This window comes from Ursus maritimus, unplaced genomic scaffold (genome assembly GCF_017311325.1).
Source record: "Ursus maritimus isolate PB19 unplaced genomic scaffold, ASM1731132v1 scaffold_11, whole genome shotgun sequence".
In the NCBI taxonomy this organism is placed as follows: domain Eukaryota; kingdom Metazoa; phylum Chordata; class Mammalia; order Carnivora; family Ursidae; genus Ursus; species Ursus maritimus.
In genome coordinates, this window is record NW_024423453.1 from 18508447 (window position 1) to 18530022 (window position 21576).

Here is a 21576-nt window from a genome sequence, read left to right on the forward strand (position 1 = left end):
GATTTGACTTGGGAACTTCAGAGATAATATAGGAGTTACTGTTTTCCTCCAGTAATCATGAGAAAGTAAAGTGATATTAGGGAGCAATATAATATTTTGTATACATTAATCTACTAGCAAATGTTTTATTTGGGTTTCGTGTGATGGTAACTGCACACTCCCTCTTTCATAGGTTCCTTCGTCTTCGCGGTTACAGTCACAGATGCTGATATTGGACCCAATTCTGAACTGCATTATTCTCTTTCGGGTAGAAATTCTGAAAAATTTCACATTGATCCACTGAGAGGAGCCATTATGGCAGCTGGACCACTAAATGGGGCTTCGGAAGTGACATTTTCTGTGCATGTAAAAGACGGTGGCTCATTTCCAAAGACAGATTCTACGACAGTGACTGTTAGATTTGTGAACAAGGCAGATTTCCCTAAAGTCAGAGCCAAAGAACAGACTTTCATGTTTCCTGAAAACCAGCCAGTCGGCACTCTTGTCACCACCATTACGGGGTCCTCCTTGAGAGGAGAACCTTTGTCCTATTATATTGCAAGTGGGAACCTTGGCAGTACATTTCAAATTGATCAATTAACAGGACAGGTGTCCATTAGTCAACCTCTGGATTTTGAAAAGATACAAAAATATGTCATATGGATAGAGGCCAGGGATGGAGGCTTCCCTCCTTTATCTTCTTATGAGAAACTTGACTTAACAGTCTTAGATGTCAATGATAATTCCCCGGTTTTTAAGGAAGATCCATTTGTATCTGAAATATTGGAAAATCTCTCTCCTCGCAAAATACTTACTGTTTCAGCAATGGATAAGGACAGTGGACCCAATGGACAGTTAGATTATGAAATTGTTAATGGCAACAAAGAACATAGTTTCGCTATTAATCATGCCACTGGTGAAATTAGAAGCATTCGGCCGTTAGACAGGGAAAAAATATCGCAGTATGTGCTTACCATAAAGTCCTCAGACAAAGGCTCCCCTTCTCAGAGTACCTCAGTAAAAGTCATCATTAACATCTTGGATGAAAATGATAATGCCCCTAGGTTTTCTCAGATATTCAGTGCCTATGTTCCTGAAAATTCCCCTTTAGGATATACAGTTACACGTGTCACAACTTCCGATGAAGACATTGGTATAAATGCAGTTAGTAGGTATTCTATAACAGACACAAGTCTTCCATTTACAATTAATCCCAGCACAGGGGATATTGTAATTAGTAGACCTTTAAATAGAGAAGATACAGACCGTTACAGAATCCGAGTTTCTGCACATGATTCTGGGTGGACCGTAAGTACAGATGTCACAATATTTGTGACGGACATCAACGACAACGCTCCAAGATTTAGCAGACCATCCTATTACTTAGATTGCCCTGAACTTCCTGAAATTGGCTCCAAAGTGACTCAGGTATCCGCAACAGATCCTGATGAGGGATCAAATGGACAAGTGTTCTATTTTATAAAATCTCAGTCAGAGTATTTCAGGATTAATGCCACCACAGGAGAGATTTTCAATAAACAGGTCTTAAAATACCAGAACGTCAGCGGCTTCAGTAATGTGAACATCAACAGACATAGTTTTATAGTGACATCTTCAGATCGAGGTAATCCTTCATTACTTAGTGAGACAACAGTTACCATCAACACAGTGGATAGTAATGACAATGCACCACAATTTCTTAAAACTAAATATTTTACTCCGGTCACCAAAAATGTTAAAGTTGGTACGAAGTTAATCAAAGTTACTGCAGTAGATGATAGAGATTTTGGACTGAATTCTGAAGTGGAATATTTGATTTCTAATGAAAATCATTTTGGAAAATTTAAGTTGGACAATAGTACGGGGTGGATCTCAGTGGCCTCTTCGCTGGTATCTGACTTGAATCAGAACTTTTTGATCACTGTCACTGCAAGAGATAAAGGAAACCCTCCACTTTCATCCCAAGCCACTGTTCAAATAATTGTCACTGAGGAAAACTACCATACACCTGAATTCTCCCAAAATCACATGAGTGCAACCATCCCGGAAAGCCATAGTATCGGGGCCATTGTCAGAACTGTTTCTGCAAGAGACAGAGATGCAGCTATGAATGGCTTGATTAGCTACAGTATTTCTTCAGGAAATGAAGAAGGCATTTTTGCAATCAATTCCTCCACAGGTGTATTAACACTAGCCAAAGCTCTTGATTATGAGTTATGCCAGAAACATGAAATGACTATTAGCGCGACAGATGGAGGATGGGTTGCAAGAACTGGTTACTGCAGTGTGACTGTAAGTGTGATTGATGTGAACGACAATTCTCCAGTATTCTTCCCTGATGAATATTTTCCTACTGTTTTGGAAAACGCCCCAAGTGGAACAACAGTCATCCACCTCAATGCAACAGATGCTGACTCTGGAACCAATGCTGTGATTGCATACACCGTACAGTCCTCTGACAGTGACCTCTTTGTCATTGACCCTAACACAGGAGTCATCACCACTCAAGGCTTCTTGGATTTTGAAACCAAGCAGAGCTACCATCTTACCGTGAAAGCCTTCAATGTCCCTGATGAAGAAAGGTGCAGTTTTGCCACTGTTAACATACAATTAAAAGGGACGAATGAATATGTGCCTCGCTTTGTTTCCAAACTTTACTATTTTGAAATCTCAGAAGCAGCTCCTAAAGGTACTATTGTTGGAGAAGTGTTTGCCAGTGACCGTGATTTGGGAATGGATGGGGAGGTCCATTATTTGATTTTTGGTGACAGTCGAAAGAAGGGTTTCCAGATCAATAAGAAGACTGGACAAATTTATGTTTCCGGACTTCTTGATAGGGAAAAAGAAGAAAAGGTATCTTTGAAGGTATTGGCCAAGAATTTTGGCAGCATCAGGGGTGCGGATATCGATGAGGTCACTGTAAATGTCACTGTGCTTGATGCCAATGACCCACCCATTTTTAGTTTAAATATCTACAGCGTTCAGATCAGTGAGGGGGTCCCTACTGGAACTCATGTGACATTTGTCAGTGCCTTTGACTCAGACTCTGTCCCCAGCTGGAGCAGGTTTTCTTACTTCATTGGATCAGGGAATGAAAATGGTGCCTTTTCCATTAATCCACAGACAGGGCAGATCACTGTCACTGCAGAATTAGATAGAGAAACCCTACCCATCTATAATCTCACGGTTTTGGCTGTTGATTCAGGGACCCCCTCAGCTACAGGAAGTGCCTCCCTGTTAGTCACCCTTGAAGATATAAACGATAATGGACCTATGTTGACCATCAGTGAAGGTGAAGTTACGGAAAACAAACGCCCAGGAACTCTGGTGATGACCCTTCAGTCCACTGATCCCGATCTCCCTCCAAATCAAGGCCCCTTTACCTATTACTTGCTGAGCACAGGTCCTGCCACCAATTATTTTAGTCTGAACACTGCTGGAGTTCTGAGCACGACCAGAGAGATTGACAGAGAACAGATCGCAGACTTCTACCTGTCTGTGATTACTAGAGATTCTGGTGTTCCTCAAATGTCTTCCACAGGAACCGTTCATATCACAGTGATAGACCAAAATGATAATCCTTCCCAGTCTCGGACCGTGGAGATATTTGTTAATTATTATGGCAATTTGTTTCCTGGTGGGATTTTAGGTTCTGTGAAGCCACAGGATCCGGATGTGTTAGACACCTTCCACTGCTCCCTTACTTCGGGAGTTACAAGCCTGTTCAGTATTCCAAGGGGTACTTGTGATCTAAATTCACAGCCGAGGTCAACGGATGGCACATTTGATCTCACTGTCCTTAGCAATGATGGAGTTCACAGCACAGTCACGAGCAATATCCGAGTTTTCTTTGCTGCATTTTCTAATGCTACAGTGGATAACAGCATCCTACTGCGTCTCGGTGTTCCAACGGTAAAGGACTTCTTGACTAACCACTATCTTCATTTTCTACGCATCGCCAGCTCCCAACTGACAGGCCTGGGGACTGCTGTGCAACTTTATGGTGCATATGAGGAGAACAATAAAACGTTTCTTTTAGCAGCTGTGAAGCGGAACAATAATCAGTATGTGAATCCCAGTGGTGTAGCCACCTTCTTTGAAAGCATCAAAGAGATCCTTCTCCGGCAGAGTGGAGTGAAGGTAGAATCCGTGGATCATGACTCATGCATTCATGGCCCATGTCAGAATGGAGGGAGCTGTATTAGAAGGCTGGCCGTGAGCTCTGTGTTAAGGAGCCACGAGAGTCTTCCAGTCATCATTGTGGCAAATGAACCTCTGCAGCCTTTCTTATGCAAGTGTCTGCCAGGTTATGCTGGTAGCTGGTGCGAAATAGATATAGACGAATGCCTTCCATCACCTTGCCACAATGGTGGGACCTGTCACAATTTAGTAGGAGGATTTTCCTGCAGCTGCCCAGATGGCTTCACTGGCAGGGCCTGTGAGAGAGACGTCAATGAGTGCCTGCTGGGTCCGTGCAAGAATGGCGCTGTCTGCCAAAATGTTCCAGGAAGCTTCAACTGTGTTTGCAAAACTGGATACACAGGTATGATGATGTTTGGCTCTTTCTCTAAGACTTTAGCCATGTCGAGTATAATGGAAAACAATGATTTTGTCATTTTTAAATGATTTTCCAGAAAATGGGCATAATCACAGCAAATGCTTTAAGCACTTACTATTGGCAGAAACTGTTATAAGCACTTTGTCTATATTTATTTTATTTACTCCTCATAGAAACCTACGAAGTTGGGATAATTATTTTCCAGTTTGTACAGAAAGGAAGCTGAAGCAGAGAGAAGGTGTCAGCTTTCTGAGGTGACCCAGATTTGTCAGAGTCAGGTGGTAAGCCTACACAGTTATTTCCAGAGTTTGAGCTCTTAGTCAATCTGCTAAGTGTCTTGTACAAGGGCAAAAAGTGTATAATATCTTCAAATGAGAATGTTCTAAAATTTAAAGGACATAACTTTATTTCAAGCATAAGACCCAGACCATTTTACGTCCTAAATAACTGTTAACAATTATTGCTGTTTGATTCTTCTATCCTCAACGTTTTTATGATCTTTTAAAATCATCGTCATCATTATTATTAAAATTTGATCAGCATTGTCACAATAGAGCAAAAGCAGTGTTTTAAGATTGAAATTAAAATGCCTTGCTATTTCTACTACCAGGTAGAAAGCATAATAGCTGACTTCTCTGGTAAGCCACAACAAAACTGAAGCATAATTTACCTTGGCATTTTAGAAGCATAATAAAATATAGAGCAGCAAATATGCTTCACTAGTCTTTGGCATCTTAGGAAGATGTGATGTACAAATTGCATACATCTCTATCGGTTTCTATATCTATCTAGCTATCTATCTACCCTTCTATCTAACATCTATCTATTAGCCAATCAGTTGTTGGTACACCTTCAAATGTGTGTAAATATTATGCTGTCAATAAGTTTGAGGAGAGAGGAAGTCTGCTGTCATTTGCACACTTTACAGTGTTAGGCCATATATATCACATTGGATTGCTCTGCGGTGTTTACAACCACAATTTAAAGTACCAGTAAGAGAGGTAAAACCAGGATGCTTTTTTTAATTTGGTAAATATTTCACAGAATAATACTTCAAAAGAAGTTTTTATAAGAAAATACATTTAGCAGGATGCCTGGGTGGCCCAATCAGTTAAGCGCCTGCCTTTGGCTCAGGTCATGATCCCAGGGTCCTGAGATCAAGTCCTGCATAGGGCTCCTTGCTCAGCAGGGAGTCTGCTTCTCCCTCTGCCTGCTGCTCTCCCTGCTTGTACTCTCTCTCTCACTCTCTCTGACAAATATATAAATGAAATCTTTAAAAAAAAAAGAAAATATATTTAGCTAATATATTTTTTAAAAGATCTATTTATGTATTTAATAGAGAGCACACGTGCACAGTGGGAGGAGGGGCACAAGGAGAACATCTTCAAGCAGACTCCTCACTGAGCATGGAGCCGGACTGGGGACTGGGGCTTGATCAGATGACCCATGCGACCCATGACATCATGACCCAAGCTGAAACCAAGAGTTGGGCACTTAATCGACTGAGCCACCCAGGCGCCCCTAGCTATTATATTTTTTAAAATATGCCCATCATGTCTACTTATGGTTTCATATTTGAAGAATCAAATTGTTTGATGGTGATATAAAGCAAGTTTGAATAAGTCAAACAGAACATACAAGCTTTGCCTACTAATAAAATAATATCCTTGAAATATAAATGAAGAAAAGGGGCAACAATAAGAGTAATGAAAAGAATCAAAGGATTTTATAGTATTTGATTTAGCTATAGCTTTTGGGAAGTCATTTAACCTTGCTGACCTTCAACTTCCCCATCTGCAAAATGAAAATAATCATACTTATTTATCTTTTAGGTTTGTTGTAATGAATAAGGATAATGCTTGTAAAACACCTATGAGAGTGTCCAGCAGTCAATAGGTAGCAATGCAAATTAGTAGTGTTAGTAGTAGTGGTATGTAGTGATAATAATAGAGGTGTAGCACAGAATTTCTACAAAAACAAGAAGCCCTAGTGGCACAAGGTGTGAATCTTACCCCAGTTGTCTTCTTAGCATCATGAATAATAGGGCTGTATCCATGTTATCAGTTCAGAATTTTTAGAAAATTTTCCTTAGTCTTTCCCACTCCAACCCCGAAAATTATTTTCTTTCCTGAGAACTCAACAATAAAGATTATTTCTTTGTCATTTTAGTATAATTCACTCATTCACACTTAGATTTTAAATGAGTTTATACTTAGTCCTAGAATGAAAAATGTGTGAAGGCATTTGGTAGTAGATAGGGAACAGGGGAAGTACCATGGGTATGACCGAAGGCTGCATATGCTGATTTCAGCATAAATGTTTCATGATCGGGCATAGAACTATTTTTTTAACACAACCTCTCTCTAATTTGTTTCTTTCTTTGATTCATTACATGTAAATGTACATTGCATACTTTTCTAAATGTAGTAGTTGAAACTTTCAGGAATTCCCCTCTTTTCATCATGAAATATGCGTAACATTAATCAAGTTGCTATTTAAAGCACCGCTTAAAGTTCCTTACATTATCAACATTATTATTCATTTAGTCATTCATTTAGCTCTTGGCAAAACTCAATGAAACTGTATTATTATTATTATTATTATTATTATTATTATTATTATTATTATTATTTTAAAGGCAAAATACTGGGTCTCAGATGGGTTAAAAGAGATTAAATAACTTGCCTCCAGCATGGCACACACGGTGGTCTAAATGAGTTTTCACTATAAGCTTGACTCCAGAGCCTCTTTTTATATGCATGGGATTCTTCATCGCACGTTGGTTTGTATTTGCTGTGGAGTATTATGGCAAGTCCATGATCTCTTTCAAGAACTTTTGTCCATTATTCTACTGGATCTGCACAAAAAGTATGTGAGATAGTGTATTGGTATGAGATTGGTCAAGAACTGAAATTACTTCCGGACTTCCAGGTAGAAAGGTACTTAATACTAAGAAAAAGCTGGCAAAATCTTTAAACTGATGAAGAATGAAGGTCAGGAAAATTCACCAATATCCTCAGCAATAAGAACTCTGTAGGTATTGGAAGAAACCACTGCCAATCCTCTTGTCTACCTGCAGTGCTGCAATGAGTGAGCCCCAGAACAGTTCCTGCTTTGCTTTCACTCTTCAGATATCATTCAACTCTCACCCACTGGCAGAATCTAAGCCTGAGCCCTGCTGGAAAGGAGTCTAGAAAAGGCAGTTTTGTGACCTCCAGCCCCTGCAATACAGAAGGGTAGGAATGATGCTGAGCGTCAAGAGATAATAACTGGCACAGCAAGAATGTAGAAAATTCAGCTTACATTCTGGTGACTCTAGAGGGAGAGCTGCCAAAGACTAGATAGTAACCTCTTTCTGTTAGGAAAGTTACTTGAAGTTACAAAAGTAATTTGAAATTACTATGGTAATTCTACATACTGCCCCTCTTCCGAGCTCATTGGGAGTCTTCATTTACATAGCTGAAGATAATCCAGCTGATCAAGAATGATGTAAACAAATATAAAGCTGAATGATTAATACGAATCTTCTATTTTTTGAATTCATGTAATTCATAGTTTTAAATTCTATGTACATAGTCCATCCAGTAAAACTAGCAGATAATTCAAGCTTGATAGTGTTATTTCTTCATTTTGTTTTACAGGAAACAGTATAACAAAAAGCATAGTGACAGATTCTTAATCCATACGGAATGTATTGTTTTAATGTCTGTATCTGTTTAATGTTCTTTGCAAAGGTAATCCCTGAAGAATCATTTGAGTTAGTCCTTCCAGGTAGTCTTTACCACATACCTGCTAACCTGACTGAGGAAGATGGTACTGTAAACTTATCAAAACATCTTAAAGGAGCTAATCAGAGCTAATAAGCCATAAAACAAAATTCTTACTTAAGCATATGTGTACCTCATAGAATGAATTTTTAAAAATATTCAGTCTAGTTAGCTTTACTTTTATTAATGCTAATTAAGTACTAATGTTTTGGTAAAGTTTTACCCAAAGCCTGTGTATATTCAAATGTTTTTTGGACATCAGAACTATTTTTTTTTAGAGTTTATTTATTTATTTGACAGTGAGAGAGAGACAGCCAGCAAGAGAGGGAACACAAGCAGGGGGAGTGGGAGAGGAAGAAGCAGGCACCCAGCGGAGCAGGGAGCCCAATGCGGGGCTCCATCCCAGGACTCTGGGATCACGCCCTGAGCCGAAGGCAGATGCTTAACGACTGAGCCACCCAGGCGCCCTGTCAGAACTATTTCTGATCACCTACACTCTATTTACTTTTTTGAACTTTTACCTGCATCTTTTCAATGATTTTTAAAGTCTGTGGTACTACAAATTGGAACTGTGAGATTTTCTTAACTTTATGTTTAAAATAATCCTTAGATATTACCCCATCACACACATACACCACCACCACCACCATTGTATAGTTCACATAAAGTTAGAAATTGCTCTAAAGATTGGATGAATGAGTGGCTTATGCACAGATAAAAACCAAGAGACTTTATCCTAAGAATCCCACAGGGAGTGATTGTTAGCTGAACAGAGATTTTAGTGTGAACATCCTTTAAGGGTATAAATACAAAAATGAATATTATGGAACAACTATAATAAAAATATATGAAGGGATATAGTTATTACCACATTGCCACCAGTATATTCCTGATATATGAATTTATCATATATATATTTTTAAATTTTATTTTCAGGTTGGTAACCATAGGATCACATAATACATATGAAATAAGGATATTTTTAAATGAATGAGTGATTTAGAAAGAATGAATTTGTTTGTATAACTTGTGTTTCTGATCTCTTCTTATTATTACTGGAAAAATAACCAAAAGGAAATTTAAAAAAAAAATAGCGAGAATATCACATTCAGTAATAATCCCTTTATGTTTTATTGTCAAAAACTGTTCTACAATTTAATTTTTATATCACTAAGTGGAGCTTTGATTCACTATAATACAGCCTATTAGAAAGAATGAATCAATTTAATATAGTATAGGGCATGTGAAAAATTATTTTCTAGATTTTCACAAGGTATAATAATACAAAAATTACATCATTGCCAATATACCTCAGTAAATCAAAAGAAAATATCTTCCATATTATTCATGCCTCAGAAGTTCAGGGGATCATGGAGGAAATTCGCAGCTTAATAACTACAAATCCAGTATTTCTTTTCCTATACAAATGACATTTCTTGCACTTAATAGAACACTAATTAGAAAGCACAATTACAGTCAGTAACCACTTAGCATTTGTCTCCCTGCTGCAGGTATCCAGTGTTCGGAGCACAATCCTGCATTAAGTCTCTCAGGGGAACGGATGGTGTTGTAAGATGCAGCATGTAGCCAGAGCTTATTTTCCAATCTGGGTCTCTCCTAACAGAATTAGTTCATAGCCCCTTTAACCTTTCCCATCCACTTTCACACATCTGGATGCATTTTAGGTGTGGTATTTGGAGTCATGCCAGGGTTTATTACCATATGGAGAAGTTTTCCTATGGTCTCAAGTAAGTCCTGATATTTCAGGGGAGGATGAGATTCGTCCATTCATCACTTTTATGACACTTGACAGTATAAATAGGAATTTTTTTTCAGACATATAAAGTTATATACAGGTTGTGCATAGTAATTTTACTGAGAAACTTGGCAGACATTTGCTTTCGTGAAGATGGGAGTCATAACTGAGTCATTCTTTTAAAATCACAAGTTCTATGTGATGTCAATGATCACGTGATCAGAACACCATAGAATATAAACAAAATGTAGTGAATAGATCAGAAATGAAATTTTCTGTGAGATACAAAAGAGTGGCTCATTTCTTGTTTTGATTACTTTACTTTAAAATCTGATTTGCAACTTATAAGAGTATTAGTAAGAGGCTTCCAGAAGCTTAAATGCTTCTTATTTCTGCAGAAAACAAACATATCTGTGAGCTTATCTTGGATATTATCATTATACATCATCGTCTGTAGTATCATTGAAATTGTACTTATACATGTTTTAAAATACAAAAGGAAAACAGTTCTTTTTCCTTTTATTTTTCTTACTAGCATCTCTTAAAAATGATATTTTTGCTTTCTTTTGATGTAAAAAAAACATAAGACTATTCAATCAGGATGTTTAAATGAGCCATCTTCATTGTTCTTTGCACAATAATAGGAAATATTTACATAGTGTGAAAAAAGCGACTTTCTGCTAAAATATTAAAAAAAGCTTATAAGCATAAATATTCAGAATAAATAACATATATTATTAAATCATATTTATTAATAATATAATCAATTTAGATATAAAATGGACTTCGAAAGTTTCACATACTCTATGTTAAATGCTAGAGATACAAAAATAGCAATTGTTGTAATCTAATATATTACATATAATCTAAGAAATCATCATATTCTCATAGGTGTCTGAATTTAACAGGTGAGAATAAATTTAGCTCTGCTCCACATGATCGACATTAAAATGTTCTATTGGAATAAATGAAATTTGAATATACAGCCTTGTTGAAAAGACCACAGGTGATCACAACAGATTCAGTTTATGAGATCCGCACACCTTCTGCCCCAAACATGAAGATATATGCTAAATTTCTTTTGTAAGTTTAAAACTATACTCTTGGAAAGTCTGTAGATACGCTGGCCTCCCACGATGCACACATTTTCTTCTTCAGTAATTCCCATTCTCCAAGTTCTAAGAGCTTATACTTCTCAAAGCATACTTCCTTCTATCTATGATAAATAACTTATATCAACACAATTAATTGATGAATGTCAAAGCAATGAGACCAGTTTATTCTTGTAAACATATCTTAAAAGAACAAGGCTTTTTGTGATAAGAGATATGGTTACATTTCTTTGTGCAAGCCCTATCGTATACTTACAAGCTTCAAGGCTCTGACAAATATTGTTAATTGACTTGCAGTATTAATTAAGTTAATGATCCAAAATTTGGCTTCACGGTGCTCCAACACAGCAGATTTTTTTGTACTAGAAGCACGTTAGAGTAATTCAAGCTGCTTCATTCTCCAATAAGCATTAAGCCATTAACATGAGATTTAAGTAGATAGATGTGTAGGGAAAAATACAAAATTTGCTGCTGACTTCTAACTGGATAATAGAGCATGAACTTTCCAAACCTGAGAAATTTGCATTTCAAGGCTTTCCTTTAATTCTATGTAAAATTATGACATCTTTCCTTCACATAAAATAGTCTTTTTAATAATATTTAAATTGCAACACCGAGTTTTCAAACCATGTCTTCAAATCTAGTATGGCAACCTCTTTGAAATTCACTAATTGTAAAAGAAAAAAACTCATCAAATGGAGTACTCAAACTAAATTTTTGAGTGGTAAATAATTTATATACTCTAACACCAACATATTAATAAGACTATTTTTTTCAAACTCAACAATAAATTGATTTATTTAACTCCTAGCAGAGTCATTTTTTATATTTTTAATATTCATCTACTAGAGAAAAGTAAGAAAATAAAGCTCTGGTTTAAATTAAAATGCAAAATGAAAGCTTGATTTTTTTCTCATACTAATGTCTATATTGTTGTATACTCAAAAAATCAGATTCCATTGAGAATTTATTTTAACTTTCAAAAGAAATTTATTCTCAAACTAATATTTTCTTAGTTTGTAGCTTCTTCCGCCATTTCCATAGTTGTATGTAATAATACGTAAGTGAGTCTTACTTAATTTGGGGTTTCTTTCCGTCCTTAATTTTGGACTAACTGAAATAGCCTATAGTTTATATTTACATTAAACTCAGATGTCTATGTTAAATTCTAATTTTGCAAGGGTAAGATAACAAATTTATCTAAATTACAAAAACCCCACCTAATTTTCTTCTGTTGTTATTGTTTAAACCAAAATTTTAAAAGGCAGTCTTTTCTTACAGGATTCAAAAGAAGGTATAATTGAGGTTTATGGTATCAAAGACTTGTGTTTTATACATTTATATATTTTTTCTTGGAGAGGACATATGTCCAAATATTTGAGTAATTGTTCATGGCTCCCTAAATTGGTTACCCTCTGTTCCCCTTTTCCAATCTTCCAGAAGTAAAGTTGTAATTTTGTAACCCACTAACTTGTTTTCATAGTATTAGACTAACCACACTTACAAAATGTATTCATCTATGTACAGCTGACTCTTGAACAACATCGGTTTGACAGTACTACAGATGTATTTTCTCTTCCTTATGACTTTCTTAATAGCATTTTATTGTCTCTAGCTTACTTTATTGTAAGAAGACAGTATTTAATACATATAGCATACAAAATATGTGTCAATCAACTATTTATGCTATTGGCAAGGCTTCCGGTCAAAGCATGCTATTAGTAGTTAACTCTTGGGGGAGTCAAAAGTTATATGTGGATTTTCAACTACAGGAGTTGGTTTCTTTAAAAGCCCTCTGTTGTTCAAGGACAACTGTACTCAAAACAGGCTACTTTTAATGTAATTCTAGAAGAAATTTTCAAAAAAAGAAAAATGAAAACTTACCTAATCCAATAGCACATGTGAAATTTCTTATAGTGGAAAAATGCAAGGAGTGGTTGTGACTTTTGTGGTAGCAAATAAGTAATTAAAAGTACAGCCAATAGGTCTTATTTATTCTCTATTGGGCAATAATAATACTAAGGAAAAAAATCCATTTCTCTAGAATGATGTGTCAGAAATCGAATTGGAGGGGCGCCTGGGTGGCTCAGTGGTTAAGGGTCTGCCTTCGGCTCAGGGCGTGATCCCGGCGTTATGGGATTGAGCCCCACATCAGGCTCCTCTGCTATGAGCCTGCTTCTTCCTCTCCCACTCCCCCTGCTTGTGTTCTCTCTCTCGCTGGCTGTCTCTATCTCTGTCAAATAAATAAATAAACAAAATCTTAAAAAAAAAAAAAAAAAAGAAATCCAATCGGAAAGCACCATAGGCGAGTGTTCTATGACATTTCACCTCTCTGGTGTGATACTGTACGGGCTTATAATAAGGTTGCTCTGCCTGTTTCTCCAATATAACTCAGTGCTACAATACTAAAAACCTAATTTCTGTGCCTCTAGATTGGTTACTTGTTTATTTTCATTATTTTCCCGTAGAATGGAAAGGTATTCTAAAAATGTTACCATTTTGCCTTGTAAGGAGGTTCCCAATTTTATTTATAAAGAAAAAAATGTTGTTTATGACCTTGTGATGTAGAGAATCGTGTTTAGTTAGCTGTGTCATGAGGTCTGACTCACGCTTATAATTTTAAACTAGAACAATTGTGGCTGCATAATCAAACCACAAAAACAGAACTAAATTAAACAAAACTTTGTGTTTTAAGCATAGTAATCATGATGAAATGGATTATCTATGCTCGACATTAAGTCTAGTTGTGCATATAAAACTTGCATGTGTTCGTAAGATATTTAATAAAAACATTAGTGTAATCATGCTATGAAGTAGAAAATAGCTTTACAGAAACAAACTCTATTTAATTAAACAATGAAACCCCCATATCAATGAATGGAAATTAAGACAGAACTCTATGTCTCATTGTTTCTGGGAATTAGAAAACTAGAAACTATTCTAACAAATAAATTATTGCAATAATTTAAAAGTATGGAAAAGTGACATTAGAGCACATTTGTATTTACATAAAAAAATTACTACCATCACCACAACAAAAACAAATAAGACTGGCCATATACTCTACATTGGCTTACCTAGAGGTTAACTATTCAATCACAGCTTTGCAAACCTTGGATATGGGAGCAGACCTACATTGGTCTGTGCCATAGTTTTATAATTTCTTAGGCAAAATATTAGCCTTCAAGAGACTCTTCTCATTCATCTATGGAATGTAAATGTTTCCTATTGCTTGGATTCATCTCCCGCACTAAAATGGAAAGGCCATGTTCTGACATTTACCTGGTTTTTTTTGAGTGCCATATCCCCCCCCTTCCAGCCTTCCTGGCCAGTAATAGGCACTCGGTCGATATTAGTTGATTCAACTTAATAAGATGATCTATGAGAAGTCCTTATAAACTAAAAAATATGCTGGTTGGGTATTAATGCTTTAGAAAAAAGACAAGGTATACATAACCTGTAGTCAAGAACAAATCTTAAGTATTTGAAATATATGATGTGTTTCCTGATTTCTTATTCTGTTTCACAACAGATATGTGTCAGTAAAGGGGTATTTCTTGAGAGTGAAAGTATTTTAGTTTGACAGGCTAAATGAGACTGATTCTTACCTTTAAAAAATCTGAGTCAAGGAAATCTCTACAGTGAGAATTTTACTGTAAAATTTCAAATTTCATTATAAAATTGGAAAAGGAAGCAACCGGAGAAAAGAAAGAGAAAATAAATTCAGTGAAAACATTTAAATATGTTCACCATTTGTGATTTTCCTGAAAACAGTGGTTCCTTCCAAGATGATTATGTAAATTATTTCCTATTTTAATACACATCTTTAATTGAATAACTAAGTAAGATTTTGAACTGAGAGGTATTCCAGTTTTCTCATGTCAAATAAAATATTCTTATATTTCTTTTCTCCAAGATATGATCTCTCAGAATAGATTTTTACATATGGTTATGAAGTAATGGTATTAATATATTTATGCATAAGATTTTTTTTTAACCAGTTTGATACTTTTCAGGGAAAACGTGTGAATCTTCAGTCAATTACTGTGAATGTAACCCCTGCTTTAACGGTGGTTCCTGCCAAAGTGGTGTGGAGTCATACTATTGTCATTGTCCATTTGGTGAGTATAGCTTAGTTGTCGATATAAAATGTCAATCTGTTTTGGCACACAGTTTGGCAATGTTATTTTATTGTGGTCATGAGTGATTAAGAAAATATTAGTTGTTGTACACAGAAGGTTTTAGCAAAATAAAAATGCAAAGATTTAATAATTTTTTAAAAAGTTAATTATGGAAATGCCAGTGAATATATTTCTTCAGTTATTACTAGAAAAGTAATCAACTCAGGGGCGCCTGGGTGGCTCAGTCGTTAAGCGTCTGCCTTCGGCTCAGGGCGTGATCCCAGCGTTCTGGGATCGAGCCCCACATCAGGCTCCTCCGCTATGAGCCTGCTTCTTCCTCTCCCACTCCCCCTGCTTGTGTTCCCTCTCTCGCTGGCTGTCTCTCTCTGTCAAATAAATAAATAAAATCTTAAAAAAAAAAAAAGGAAAAAAAAAAGAAAAGTAATCAACTCAAGATAATTGAATTTGATGTTGTCTCCTCAGGACATCTCCCCTCAAATATTTACGGATGACTTCTTTTTAGCTTGGAACCTATCAAAGAAAAAAATCTTTTAAGCACTATCTGACATCACTTTCTATTTAAAATCTTTAAGGATAATTAGCCAAAGTGTTTTCTGTTTTGTTTCGCTGCTTTTCTTTTTTACATTAGTTCAACCACTTCTAATAGAAGGATTTAGTAACTAGATATGCAGTTTTCACGATAGGCTTTTTGTAGTTACTACCAAATAACTAATCACAATTCAGACTAACATGTTCTTCTGAGAAAGAAAGTCATTAGAATTTTTCTGTACACATTTGTATTTATTCACCATAATGGAATGGACTAAAAGATTCCTTTCAGATCTCACTCAAATGTTACCCAGCACTGGGACAGCCAAGGACTATGAGAACAGCTCTGGAGAGAGTTTTATTTTAACTTGGATTGTTTCATCAGTTTGTGATTACTACACTTATTTGAAGGATACTTTACCCCACGATATAGTATTTATCTCCAGATGTCCTACAGTAATTAGAGACCCTATCTCTCTCCATAAACAAGAGAGGAGAAAGATATTTTTCTAGTCTTTCCTTAAGCAATCACTGAGCTCCATGGACTCTGAAAAGAGACATCAATGTGTAGTTGTGAATAGAACTTAAGAAGAATCTGAGGTTTCTAGTAATAGTAAAATGTAGTGTTAAGTCATTTTCAAATAACTCCACAGCTCTATCCCGTTTTATTTTCATAAAGCACAACGTCGGTAGAATGATGAAGAAAAACAGAATATAACTATCTAATTGTGAGCAATGCATTTTAGCAATGGCACTGAGGCCCAGAAATTGAGGGCTTTGTCTAAAGTCAAAAAATGAAAACAAAACAAAACTACCCCAAGATGATACAGTGACTAGAACACAATTTTATTTTCAGTCCAGTATGACATTTACAATATCCCTGCTTTTTAAAATTTCTCTGAGATTCTTACCAACAAGGCCTCCGAAGCAGTGAAAAGCAGATTAAGGTCAAAAGAAGCACAACTTCAGATCTCCCAAAATTTCTTTCAGTAATCTCTTATAATCCTAAAGGGTGCTGCTTTCGACAGATAACCGCAAGCAGGTTTCATGGTTTAACTTGTGTTTGGAATGAAAGATAAGGGGATTGGAATGGAAAGTGGAAAAAATGATTTTCAAGTGATTGAAGAAAGGTTTTTACATTTTTAGAGATGCCTTTACGTTGCAGTTGCAAATATGAGGATTTAAGATAATTGATACAAATAGAAACAGATCGTGGCTGCAGTGCAGCTGATACAACAATCATTGCCTATTGGGCAAAAGTGTTTCGGGGGTCCAAATGGACGTTGCCCTCACCCTACCAGAGAATCCCAGGGGACTAGCTCAGCAATATAAATTAGAGACAGATCGCATGCAGCTGGCGGTGCAAATTTCTCCCTTCATTTCCCTTAGTGGCAAAAAACAAAAAGCAAAAAGCCCATGATTTAAACTTTGACATTGTCAGTTGGCAACAGAAGATTTATAAAAGAAAAGAAAACAGAAAACCTTGAAACAATAATACATGACTTGAGACCAGAGAGATAGAATTAAAAGGACAAAGTATTTTCCTTTTCAAATTGAATGTGGGTGAAACATGCAAATACAAATGACAGACGGAATGCCTCAAACAAATAGCTGGAGGTAGTTACACATGCATCCTATAAAACAACATCTTAACTATAATTTTGAAGTTGGAAAAAAAATTTGCACTGTTTACTTTCTCATCAGTGAAAGATTTGTTGTTTGGATTTTTAAAATTTTTTTAGATTTTTATTGTTTTAGATTGTATTTTAAAAAAACATAAAGTGCTTAAGATTTTATAAAGGGAGCCTGTATAATGATAATTTCATATGTATGGATATATAGGTGTAACTACCCACACACAGAATATTCCTTATTTTAATAATTTCTCTTGATCTTTATGTAGTTTTATTTCATAGCATTTCATCTGAAGGGCCGTTTTAAAATTTTCCTTAAATTTTATTTTATTTCAAAACAAAAATCTACCTTTCTTTAGAAATAATAACAGGGGCGCCTGGGTGGCACAGCGGTTAAGCGTCTGCCTTCGGCTCAGGGCGTGATCCTGGCGTTCTGGGATCGAGCCCCACATCAGGCTCTTCTGCTATGAGCCTGCTTCTTCCTCTCCAACTCCCCATGGTTGTGTTCCCTCTCTCGCTGGCTGTCTCTATCTCTGTCAAATAAATAAATAAAATCTTTAAAAAAAAAAAAAAAGAAATAATAACAAACTCTTTAAGAAGAAAAATATTCTATAAACAAATATTTTCATGCTTGAAAGTATCTGAATTGATTTGTATAAAAATATAGGACATCTTTCCAGCATGTGTATGCTTTCTAGATATATTTATATTCAATTTTTTTCAAAAGATTTCATTTATTTATTTGAGAGAGAGAGAGAGCAGGGGCAGGGGCAGGGGCAGAGGGAGAAGCAGACTCCCCTCTGAGCAGGGAGCCCAATGTAGGGCTCCATCCCAGGACCCTGATATCATGACCTGAGCGGAAGGCAGATGCTTAACTGACTGAGGCACCCTACATTCAATTTTTTAAAAAGATTTATTTATTTATGAAAGAAAGAGAGAGAGAGAGAGAGAGAGAATGAGGCAGGGAGGGGAGAAGGAAAGGGAGAGAGAAACTTCAGCACATTCCACACTCAGCACAGAGCCCGATGCGGAGCTCTGTCTCGCGACCCTGAGATCTACCAGAGCTGGAACCAAGAATGGAATGCTAACCTACTGGGCCTCCCAGATGGCCCTATAGTTAAGTTTTAAGCCCATATTCATATTTTTATTAAAACTTAGTAAGGAGAACACATAGTACAAATTGTTTTCCTCAATAATCTATTTCATTTGTGTAGTTTATCTTTGCTTTTTCTTTAATTTTGGTTACTCTTTCTGTATATAAAAGTAAGGTATATATAATATAGTAAATGTATATTTAATATAAATAAACTTTTAAAATTTGTTGTATATATGTTACATATATAATATAAATTAGAAATATAATACTATATGATATATATCATATAGTTATGATACGTATAAATAAATGTATGACCTATGATATACACAATATATATAATTTCTATAATCTCTTTGCTTTTTAACTTCAGTTAATGTTTAAAAATAAATAATATGCATATTTCCTACACATATGATCTCATCCTTGACAGAGCAGGAAAAGATAAACAACACAAGCTTTTATAGCAGCTTCTAGGCCATTTTAATTTAAAGAACATTTGGATATAAGATGTGGTGCAGTCAAAACAACTAGACAATCAGTAGATCTGGCCTCAAATTTTGGCTCTGTCTCCCAGGGTTCTGTGACCTCGGGCAAGTTTTAAATATCTGTAAAATGATGGCATTAGTTTCTTCTAGCTGAACAATTCCCTGACTCTAAATTTAACGCATTTACGGGAGATGTACAGCCAAAATTAAGGAATGGAACTTTTGCAAGTTAATAAGAATCATGATGTATTGGCATGGGTTAATTTTCCAATCATTTGCTACAGTCGACTAATATTTGTGGGAAAAGAATTTTGGCGTAGCATTGTAACATCAATAAAACTCATTTTTCAAGTTGAAAAAGAACCAGCACAAACAAGTGGGAATGCTGGATTTCAGAAAAAAGCAGAAAGCTATTTTAAAGTAGCCTGTTATAAATCATACCCAAAGAAGGTATAAAACAAGAAAGAGATAAAAACTTAAGGCAGTTATTCCTTCCCTAACAGCAGTGATTCCCTTCCCTGATCTTGTGGCTCTTGAAAATACCACGAGGACAGGGACTAATATTTTTGAAGGTCAAAACAAAATTTACCATCCTCAACTGAATTGAAATTGTTTTTGACAATTATATATTATAAAGGAAATAGCTCTGTTGAAAATTACAGCATATTGAAACTTTTAAAAGGTTGACAAACTAATTTTGAAAGGTTTCCAGGAAAGAAATCTCTTCAGACATACTCCATTCCACTAATTCTAATTTTTACAAATGGGACCTACTTAGATATGTTTCCTAGTTGGCTAAAGAAAAACAAATACAGCAGTTTTTACCTCTTGTATGCTTTAAAGATCATTAATTTGTTCTATTTCAATTTAATTTAGACAGTTTTCTTTGGAGAATAATGCAAAAAAGGTTGTTAAAAGCACAATTCATAATTGTAATTTTAAAATATCTTAAAGTCATTTTCTAACACTTCACTGGAATTTCACATGTCAATTTGTTAATTCTCCCATCTACAGGTGTCTTTGGAAAACACTGTGAGTTGAATAGCTACGGATTTGAGGAGTTATCATACATGGAATTTCCCAGCTTGGACCCCAATAACAACTACATCTATGTCAAATTTGCAACTATTAAAAGTCATGCTTTACTGCTTTACAACTATGACAACCAGACAGGGGACCGGGCTGAGTTTTTGGCCCTTGAAATTGCTGAAGAAAGACTAAGATTCTCTTATAACCTGGGCAGTGGTACATATAAACTCACCACCATGAAGAAGGTGTCAGATGGACATTTCCACACCGTGATCGCCCGGAGAGCAGGAATGGTAAGACATTTCATTCTACGGTAAAACTTGTTTATTGCTGTAATCCAGTCAATCAGGCCTTCAAGTGAAAGCATGAATTGAGGTGCAAATTTGACCAGTTTTGTCATGAACTACAGCAGCCAAGAGGTAATGTCTATTCTTTTGCTCATGACAACTATTTCTCACAAAAAAAAACTTCTCTCAAAAACAAGAGGTAGCAAAATAAAGAAAACATCCTAGTACATAAACATTTCGTTTTATACATTTCCTATATATGTTTAAGGCCACGTCAGAACTGTATTTAAAATGGCTACTTTTCTAAGTATCCTGCCTCTCACTGAAGAAACAATTTAAAAACAGATGAAAAAACTTTTCTACAAATAAATTGTTGACAAAAGATGATACGAACACATATCCCAATACAGTAGTTAGTAACACTTATTGTACCAGAACTTCAACATACTGTCATCTGTGAGCTCCATGACATGGTATGACAATGAAATTTTGTTTGTTGACTATCTAAGATACTCTCAGAATTATACACTCAATAATATTAAAGATTTCTATATTATATTCCATTTAATTATATGGCTCTCATATTACAATAAGATGGTGCATATTTACTTAGTATTTATGCTCATTAAACAAGTATTAAACAAGTTTTTCTTTATAAAGGAAAATGCATGATGTATTTTCCCTATTAGTGCTTGAAAACATTTGATATAGAGCAATAGAACGGAAAGGCTTATTTATTTATGTATTCATTTATTTACCTTCCCAACTGTCTCTTCATGGATTCCCCCCGTTTTCAACAACAATCAAACGTTTTTGAAAAAGTAAATGCTAACAAAAACCATTTAAAAATATTTTTGGATTTAACATCAAACTTTTAAAATTATAACTCTTTAAAATTTACATAACAGCTTACAAAAGAAATAGAATTAAAAAGCATGAAGTCATGTAATAACATAAAAATTAGCCAAAAGAACAAAATAAATGCTCTGACATCATTTTTAAAGAAGAACTTGAGATCTAAATGATTACAGTTTTATCTCTTAGCTCTGTGGCAATCCTGGAAAATATAAAAAATATAATGAGTTATATAGTTTTGAAACTGATCAAATGAATCATATATTTGTCTGATGATACAAATAATTTTAACGCTAAAGTTTGGGAACACTATATTGTTGGACCACATATAAGCCACTTGCAGAA

The 21576-nt window shown here is 35.4% G+C and overlaps 1 protein-coding gene across 1 annotated transcript in view; it reads left to right on the forward strand.

The window, feature by feature from the left end:
* Window positions 1-21576, forward strand: part of FAT4 (FAT atypical cadherin 4) — a 165021-nt gene that overhangs the window by 124033 nt on the left and 19412 nt on the right. The window contains 3 exon segments of the mRNA XM_040626292.1: window positions 173-4522; window positions 15189-15293; window positions 20075-20382. Of these exon segments, the coding sequence (XP_040482226.1) occupies window positions 173-4522; window positions 15189-15293; window positions 20075-20382 (4763 nt within the window).